The sequence below is a fragment of the Choloepus didactylus genome, chromosome 7, assembly GCF_015220235.1.
Source record: "Choloepus didactylus isolate mChoDid1 chromosome 7, mChoDid1.pri, whole genome shotgun sequence".
NCBI lineage: Eukaryota > Metazoa > Chordata > Mammalia > Pilosa > Megalonychidae > Choloepus > Choloepus didactylus.
Window position 1 is genome coordinate 142213648 of NC_051313.1, and position 9944 is coordinate 142223591.

Sequence of the window (9944 nt, forward strand, 5' to 3'; positions counted from 1 at the left end):
TATTACAGTATCATATGGAATAGTTTTATCACCCTAAAAATGCTCCATGCTCCACCTATTCATTCCCCCTCCCTCCCGGTAAGCCCCTGACAACCACTGATCTTTTTATGTCCTCTTTAGTTTTACCCTTTCCTGAATGTCATAGAGTTGGAAACATACAGTAAGTAGCCATTTCAGACTGACTTCTTTCACTTAGCAATGTACATTTAAGGTTCCTCCATGTCTTTTCATGGATCAATAGCTCATTTCTTTTTATTGCTAAATAATATTGCATTGCATGGCTGTACCACAGTTTATTCACCTATTGAAGGAGACCTTGATTGCTTCCAATTTTGGGGAATTATGAACAAAGCTGCTATAAACAATTGTGTGCAGGTTTCTGTGTGGACTTAAGTTTTCAACTCATTTGGATTTATACCTACAAGTCCAATTGCCAGAGCATGTCATATGACTATATTTAGGTTTGTAAGGAACTACCAGATTGTCTTCCAGAGTGGCTCTACTATTTTGCATTCCTACCAGCATAGAATGAGAGTCCCTGTTGCTCCACATTCTTGCCAGCATTTGGTGTGTCAGTGCTTTGGATTTTTTTTTTTTTTTTTTTTTTTTTTTTTTCTTCAGAAACTTTTTTATTCATTACCTTCCAAAAGAGAAGGTCAGCTTCAACCAAAATAGGCTTAACTAGCCTCAAAAGGCCTGCTTTATAATAATACAACAGGGCAAAACCAGAACTGGGGACGGAGTTCTGCCTCAATTCTTTTCAGAAAAGACCAATCATGTATAATACACAGACGTCCCATTAAAACAGATAGGCAATGCACCCTGACCACCAATATAAGAGTGTAGAGATCGTTGGGGCTCTCCATAAGCGCCATTTACATAAAGGCTGCCTCTTCCTCAGCCATTAATGAGCTCTTCCTTTACTGGGGATGGGGGTGGGGTGGTCTGGGTATATGGCTGGTGATGGCACCATTTGCTGACTCTGGAGCTTTGATGGGCTGGTGTCAAAATGACTCAACTTATTTTCTCTCCTGAATCAGAGAAGCAATAGTCTGTTTGAATATCTAAAAAGTATCCTGGGACTTAGGTGGTGGTTCCCTTAACAGTGGTGTTTAAAGGATGATTGTGTAGGGCTTTTAAAGAACTTAATCCTGTTGATGTTTTTTGGTCCCTGAACCCCCCACCCCACCCCCACCCAAACTTTTGTACCTGGGCGCCCAAGAACCAAGGGAGGCAAAACGGAACAACCAACAGGCCTGGGGGTGAAGTGCCTCTCAGAGCAGTCACCCAGGGAAGGAAAAGGGGCAAGGTGGAGATGTAGGGGGACAGAAATCAGCTGAAACACTCCATGCTGGTTCTGACACGCTCCATTTCATGTAGGAAGCTGTAGAACTGAGGCAAGGTTAATTCTATATACAAATTTTCAGTTTGGTTTCCTTTTTTAACAACCAACTTTAATTGTAAAAAAATACTTCCCACTTTCTCCAATTCGCTGCTCCCAGATGTCACTCCAAATTTCCACTCCATATCTATAAGCTGGTTAATCATCAGAGTCTGACCTATGGCCCATCGAGCAAGGGTATGGCAATTCTGCTTCCACTTTTCAGAAAAATAAGTGGCTTTGTCCTCACTAAGACCCAGAGTTATGAAATCAGCCCGGACCTGCTCGGCTGTGAGACTCTTCTTCAAAGCACCATTTGGAACCAGAAGGAGGCTTTTCACGATGCTTCTGAGGGGTCCGAGACCCATCTGATTGGTGGTGGCAAATTCAGAGAGCTGAGCCAGAAACCTTTCCACCTCTTTGGGCTCAGTTAAGAAGTGGAAAAGCACTTCTGTCAGGGCTGAGAACTGCTGCGCGTCCAGCTGATTTAGCTGCTGCATGTCGCCGCCCACGGCCTCGGGCACCGGGTCCTGCGTGCAGTGCAGGCGGCCCATGGCCTCCTCCGCGGCCCCACAGGCCCGACAGGCCCTGCAGCTTCCACCAGCCTCCTCAGCCGGCTTCCTCCTGCGCCGCCGCCGGCCTCACCGCGCTTCCGCAGCAGCACTTTCGCCACGGCCGCGCCGCCGCCTAAGGCGCGCTCCTCCCTCGGCTGTCCCCGGGTGCGCGGCAGGAGCGCGCCCTCGCACAGCCGCGGACACGCGCGGACCCCTGGGGGCGGGAGCGGCCTCGCGGAGCCACCCAGCCGCGCGGCCGCTGTACCCAGCGAAGGGCCCTGAGGAGCAGAGCGGTTCGAACGCGGCATTTCCTGCGGTGTCTCTTGCTGGGTGGCCCTTGGGCAAAGCCCTTGGTCTCTCTGAGCCTCAGTTTTAGTATATGTAAAATGATTCCTGGGATGGCTGCTTAAATTAATCCCCCTAAAAGGTTTAGAACAGAGGCTGGCACACAGGAGGCCCTTAATCGATGTCTAGCTGCTATTATTACCATGACGCAAATATTTACATTCAGCGGATATTTACTGCGCGCCTACTAGGTGCCAGGCACTGGGGATAGAGGAGGAAACCAACCAGCTAGTGTCCCTAGAGCTTGCATCAGAGTAAACGAAGCAGTGGTAAACTTGGGCGTCAATCCGTGCTTTGGATTTTAGCCATTCAAACAGATGTGTGTATATTTAGTTTTTAATGGTAAAAATATATACTCCATTATCAGGGATCTGTTGTGGCAATACATACAACTCACTAGGTGATGCAGACAGACCTTCTCGCCTAGTACAAAACATAGAAGGGATACACGTAACAGCTTTTTAAAAAAATTGTAGTATTCAGAATCCAGCTAAAAAGAAAGAATGGGATATCACTGTGACCCAGGAACAACAACAAAAATCAAAACTAAAGCAGTAAGAGGGAGCTGATGCAGCACTGGTCCATGGGAGCCCACGAAATACAGGGCGATGACAAAGGCCCCAAGGCCTGGATTGTGAAAGCCCACATGCAGACAGGAGCCAGTTTCCAAACTGCAGGAGCCAGAGCAAAGCGAACCAAGCTGTCTGGTTTGAATGTATTATGTCCCCCAGAAAAAGCCATATTCTTTGATGCAATCTTGTGGGGCAGGCATATTAGTGGGGATTAAGTTGGAACATTTGGATTAGGTTGTTTGCATGTAGATGCGCCCCACACAACTGTAGGTGATAACTCTGATGAGATATTTCCATGGAGGTGTGGCCCCACCCATTCAGGGTGGGCCTTGATCAGTGGAGCCATATAAATGAGCTGACAAACAGAAGGAACTCAGTGCAGCTGAGAGTGACATTTTGAAGAGGAGCTACAGCCACGAGGGACACTTTGAAGAAAGCACAAGAGCTGCAGATGAGAGACAGTTTGAAGACGGCCATTGAAAGCAGACTCTTGCTCTGGAAAAGCTAAGAGAGGACAAATACCCCAAGCGCAACTAAGAGTGACATTTTTGAGGAACTGCAGCCTAGAGAGGAATGTCCTGGGAGAAAGCCATTTTGAAACCAGAACTTTGGAGCAGACACCAGCCACATGCCTTCCCAGCTAACAGAGGTTTTCCGGACACCATTGGCCATCCTCCAGTGAAGGTACCTGATTGCTGATGCGTTACCTTGGACGCTTTATGGCCTTAAGACTGTAACTGTGTAACCAAATAAACTCCCTTTATAAAAGCCAATACATTTCTGGTGTTTTGCATTCTGGCAGCATTAGCAAACCAGAACACAAGCCATGGTGTGAATCGCCGGGTCTTTAACAGCAGCCTTGCTTATGAAAGGGGGAATAGAAATTTCTGCACACTGGCCTAGAAAAAGAGGTAAGAAATGTAGTTATCTATGCAAGGACTTGGGTAGGGAGTAAAAATCAACCCTGAGGAACCCAAATCTCAGGCATCTGCCATATATGGGAGTGAAAAAATATAAATTCAGACCTGCATTTTATAGAATATAAAAATGAAAAAATATAAATTCAGACCTGCATTTTATAGAATATAAAAATGAATTTGAAATGAATTAAAGACTTAAATATAAACTATACAATTAAAAAACCTGCAAGAACTTCTAGGCAACTAGGCAATCAGTCTAAGGGTGATAGTGACATTCTTTACCAAGATTGGAAACCCAGAAGCTATTTAATAAAGATTGACATATTTGATTATACAAAGAATCTTTAAAAGTTTTTTGGCAAATATACTATAAACAAAACTAATAGAAATAATGGATTCAGAAAAAGTGTCAATGCAGAGAATAGAGAAAGGGTTAGTATCTACAACAGACAAATATTTCTTATTAACTGATGAGAAGGAAACAAAAAATACAAAATAGACAAATGATGTGAAGTTGATAATTCACAGACGACAAAAATTCAAATGGTCAACAAACATGAGAGGATCTGCAACCTTATTAATAGGTAAGGAAATGCAAATTGAATTTATAGTGAGCTATTACTTTATGCCTGCCAAATGGGCAAAGATTTAAAATATCTACAATACCAACTGACGTTCGGATTCTGGGAAAGGATTTCAGTCATTGCTAGTGGGCATGTGAATTACTACAGCATTTTTGGAAAGCAATCTGGACAATTACTATTACAAATTTTTAAAATATATTTTACATCCTACTACTAATAATCAGGGGTCCGCAAACTATGGCCTGTGGGCCAAATTCAGCCCACTGCTTGTTTTTGTAAATAATGTTTTATTGGAACACTGTCTTGCTCATTTGTTTCTGTTTTGTCCATGGCTACTTTTGCACTACAATGAGGGGTAAGTAGTTGCAACAGAAACCACATGACCTGCCAAGCCTAAAATATTTACTATCCAGCCCTTTGCAGAAAAAGTTTGCTGACTCCCAATCTATCCCATGGTAATAAAATCAAAGGTCTATGTGGCTATTTACACATAAACAAAAATGTTTATTGCAACACTGCTTGTAGGGACAAACGAAAGTCCATCATTATGATGTTTGAATAAAGTATCATATGCTCACACCACAGAACAGTAAGCAAGTCTTAAAAAGCAAGGAATTAAAGTAGAAAGTGATGCCAGTTGATTTGGAAGGGTTTCCAAGAGGTATCTTTGGGCAATATACCAAAAAGCATGTATGTGATCCTATTTTTGCAAAACAAACAATAACAAAAACCATTCTTACATAAAGTGTTAGTTTAAGATTGTATGAGTAAGGGGAAAGCATTTGGAAGGATATACACCGCACTTTTAACACAAGTAACTTAGGATAGGGTGAGAATGAAGTGGGTGGAGAGCTAGAAGAAGGAGCCAAGATAAAAGGAAAAGGAAAAAGATCATACACACACACATGCACAATCATGCTTGACAAGATCACCTTTATATATTTATATTAATTATATTATATATTACAATTATATGTATATTATATATATTATATAATTGTGCATATGCATACAATCAGATAATGAAATGAAGGAAAAATTAATTGGAATTTAGTTGAAGACATAAGCAGCAGACTGGACACAGGCAGAGAAAGAATTAATAAACTGAAAAGTACACATGAAGAAATGGGGTTAGAAGGAGTATAGGTAGATTTAGACTTTAAAAATATGAAGAGCCAACATTAGTCTACTCAGAGGCCCAGGAGAGACCAAAGGATTGGAGGAAATGAGACATTTGAAGACAAGCGGCTGAGAATTTTCCAGAATTGAAGAAAGACCTAAGGAGCTCCAGGACTCCCAAGCAGCATTAATAAAACAAATCTACCCTTAGAGGCACAGCTGAAAAACTGGAGATCAGCAAAGGAACCAAAGGAGGAGAAAGAGATTGCTTACAGAGATGAAAACTTGGAACTTTCCCCATTTCTCATCAGCAACAAAGAGGCCAGAGACAATGGAAAAACTTCAAAGTGCTGAGGGAAAGTAACTACCAATCTAAAATTCTATCTCCTGCTCATCTCATGAGGGAGGTATAATAAAGACATATTTGGACAAAAAGCTGAAAGTGTACCACGTGAAGACTTTCACTAAATGAAAAACCAAAGGATGAATTTAGGTGAAGGGGAAATTGAAGCCAGAAGAAAGAACTGGATTGCAAAAAACAATGGAGAGCCAAGAAATTGGTAAATATTTTGGTATAGCCAAAGAAGCATAAACTCTTAAAAATGTCATCATCATCATCATGACTAATTGGGGAACATTTAAAGTTAAGGTGGAATAAAAATTCTCAACCACCATGACATGAAAGATGGGTAGGATAAAACACTTTCTGCCACCTAAGTTCCTAGTACCAAGGGGGAAACAATATTGTCTGCATTTGACTTTATTGAACAAGCATCCTTGTTTTCAAAAAAAAAAAAGAACACAGATGTCCACTCAGAATAATCAAGCTTTATAGTTGCAAGCTACAGAAACCAATGGAGGTTGATTGAAGGAGGGAAAGGATGTTTTAAAGAATAGGAGGTAGCTCATGGGATCTCAGGAAAAGCTAAGAACTGAGCTGCAGAGCAGCCCAAACAAGACCAGTGCCTGCGTTCAAGCTGCAGGTCTGGTCTGGGAGGACACTGCTGCCATCACACCCATTCTTCCAACACCACAGTATCCAACACAGACACCACCCCAGACCCCGCTGTGGCTACCTGGGGAATTCAACCAGCAGCCACGGTGGATGTGCAGATTGGTGGGTTCTGGGGGGTATAGGCTTGCACAGTAGCTGTGTGAGAAGGGAATACAGAGATTTGCTATTCTTTCACTTTTACAAAGAAAGGTGGGTTCAGCCTTCCAAAGCCACACGAGGTAGAGACCTTCCAAAAAGTGTCCATCCACTGAATCACCAATTAAAATTACATGTCTGCCATACCACTAAAATACTTTTAAAAGAATGCATAACTTCCTGTAGAGGGAAAGGGAACATGATGATAACTTAATGGAGCCAAGCAAAGTGGGAGAAGAGGGAGTTAAAAAAGGATGGTAATCACCCGGGGAAAACATGTTAAAAATACAGCTTCTTGGGCCCAAACCTCCTGAGATTTGGAATCAGTGGACTGAAGTGTGGAAGGGCCAAGGATCTGCATTTAGCAAGAGCCTGGGTGATTCTGACTGTTGAGAACACTGGTTTAGCAGGAGGGGCACACGAGAAGGGTTCTGACAGAGGTCCCAAACGGAAGGCCATGGGATCCCAGAGGAGTGCAGGGAAGGCTGCCTGGAAGAGGGGGCTCTTGAGGTGGGGGACTTAAAGGTGGAAGACGGTCACCCAGCATTTGGACAGCATGGAGCACGGTGTTCAGGAAACGGTAGACGATGTGGGACAGGAAGGAAGAATAGCTAGAAAGAGGAGGCCCGGGCCTTGGGTTCCACTGTTTGGTTCATTTTTCAGTCTGGCAAGGCGCATCAAAAGCTGACTTTTAGATCTAATCATCAATGAGCATGAATCACCTTGAAAATCCTCAGGGCAAGACGTGTTTTGTGTTTTGCTTGGTTTTGTTTCTAAATCAAGTTAAAATGACTCAATATATTCACTAGGGTTGGTGAGACATTCAATATTAGTCAGTAATGGCAAGGAGACCTCCCTCCCTAAGAGCCCTAAGGGAACTACATAATCCAGAAACTTTGCAGCAGCCTTTGTTCTTTAATTCATCAGGGTTGTGTTGAGATGCTCTTCATTGGGCCCAAGGAGGTCAACTTGAAGATCAGCATCCTACAGCTCATAGCAGCACTCCCTGGGCCCAGTTTGGTCCCAGAAAACAGGGCTGCAGTTTCCAAGGCCAGAGCTTAGTGTTCAGGCCCTAGACATCTGCACGTCACCCCCATCAGAGATCTGCTACCTCCCAGGGCTATGTGAGACGGGTGTAGGTTTCTGCTACCCATCCTTGGGAACCCAACTGCATTCCCCATATGCCTCTGGGTCACTTTCCCTAAATGACCCTTCCCTCCCCACCCTTTGCAAGTCCTTCTACCTTTTGGACAATCCAGATTTAGAGTCTTCATGAGCCCAGACCTTTGATTCCCTCCAGGAATGAGGGAAAGCCTATGCTATAGGATATTAAGGCTTGGTTCCTTTGCTAGCCAGGTGGGGGAAAAAACACCTCCACTTTCCTGCAAGAAAACAAACACCACTACTTTCTCAATTAGTCATATCTTGGCACATCTGCTCATATAAATTGGGGCTTAATCTTGTGCTTGTATTCTTTTTTTTTTAATCTTCATTTTATTGAGATATATTCACATACCACGCCGTCATACAAAACAAATCGTACATTCGATTGTTCACAGTACCATTACATAGTTGTACATTCATCACCTAAATCAATCCCTGACACCTTCATTATTGTGCTTGTATTTGAACATATATTTGCTTTGTGTGCGAGGACATAATGTGATTTGGATGCTTCGAGTAAAAAAGAAACTGCATTTCCCTTCTCTAAGTAACAAGGAAGAAGCCCAGGGTTGATTATTTTCTAAGTCCTTGAGCAAGTCACTTTATCTCTTTGAGTCTCATTTTTTTACCTGTAAAGAAAAGATAATATTTCCCCTGCCTTCCTTTCTTATCACAAAGAGTGGGGTTCAAATAAGGCGAGAGATGAGAAATGATGTTGCAAATCTAAGGTACTATTCAATGCAAAGCTTTATTATTTCCATGACATCTCACCAAAAGGTAGAGTTTCACTGATTCCCATAAGCAGATCTGTGGGCCTATTGATTAAACACCTTTTCACTATTCATTTTCTGAAATAGACTAGTTTCTGGAGTTCTCCGTTGGGAGGTAATGTTCAAATACTATTTGTGAGAGCTCCCTTTTTTCTATGACTTCAGGCTCTCATCAAGAGGGTCAGAAGGGCTATAAATATCGTTATCTGGTTCACCTCAGCTTTAGATGGGGTGAAAAGGTGCCTGTGTGTCTCAAACAATCCTGATTTATATCAATGATGAATAACCTCTCCCTCCGTCTTCTCTCTCAAACGTGTTCCGGTTTAGTCAATGATTTATATGATCACCATAGCTGCTTTAGGTAAAAAAGATTAAGTGAAATATCTATGACGCAAAACAGGGTGCCATATAATAATCAAAGCTCTACCCAGCAACACCCTTTTAAAGGAACCCACCCTTGGCTGACAGAGAAACTGAACTCACTTGCTAACTCTTGACACCTGTCGCCACCTTGTGGTCAAAATCTGTTCTGACCACATTTGACACGATCCTTTGACCTTTTCAGAAAGGATAGAGGTGTAATGGACAAAGAATTGGGGGCTTGCAAAAAAAGTAGCTCATTAACAAATGCTTTTGTGTTTGTTGGTGAAAGGAAATGGTAGCCATTTTCAGGAGAGACCAATGAGGCAGGAATGGGGCCTCTTTGCTTTTTGACTCTTAGGTTCTGACTACAAGATTGGGTATATGCAGCGGTTATTTCAATGTAGGTTCTATCATACATTGAAATGCTGGTTAATTCATTCAACAGAGTGGGGATAATGGCCTTGAATAAAATACATCCACCAACAAATGCTTAATTATTGTCTGTGATATGGTCTTTGAAGGTGAGGAAGACTATTCTGAGAGTATATAACAAAGGATCTGCCTGGACCAGTGGTGTCCCACAGAAAGCTTCCCTAAGAAAGCAACTTGCAAGCTGAAACGTGGAGAATGACTAGGAGATGAGGGGAGGCAAGGGTTCAAATCAAGGGGAACAGCCAGTGCAAAGACCCAGTGAAGGGGTAGGGTGGTGTAAATGAGAGCCGGCTCGTTTAGGAGGGAGTGAAGGGAGTGTGGTGGGAGATGATGCTGGAGAGGCTGGTGTAGCGATTGGACAGCTCATAGGCTGCTAAAGGATTCTTGACCTTTTTTTCGAGGCACAATGGGGAAACCATTCACATGTAAGAAGATAACAGGATCATATTTGGAGTTCAGAAAGATCATTCTGGTGACAATGAGGAGAAAACACTGGAGAGGGACTATAATGGATTTGAGGCAGCACCACTGAAGTATTCAGATGAGCATTAAAATGCTGGACATTATTCTAACTCATTTACCCAATACTC

General features: G+C 42.7%; 1 protein-coding gene across 1 annotated transcript; it reads right to left on the minus strand.

The window, feature by feature from the left end:
* Nucleotides 1–611: 611 nt before the first annotated feature.
* Nucleotides 612–2049, minus strand: LOC119539418 (COMM domain-containing protein 7-like). Its single transcript, XM_037842974.1, has one exon. The coding sequence runs from the start codon at nt 1933–1935 to the stop codon at nt 1333–1335; it is 603 nt and encodes a 200-aa protein (XP_037698902.1). The 5' UTR covers nt 1936–2049; the 3' UTR covers nt 612–1332.
* Nucleotides 2050–9944: the final 7895 nt, after the last annotated feature.

What these genes read in the sequence shown, in the direction of transcription:
- LOC119539418 (XM_037842974.1), bottom strand. Translation starts at nt 1,935, where the DNA reads ATGGGCCGCCTGCACTGCACGCAGGACCCGGTGCCCGAGGCCGTGGGC.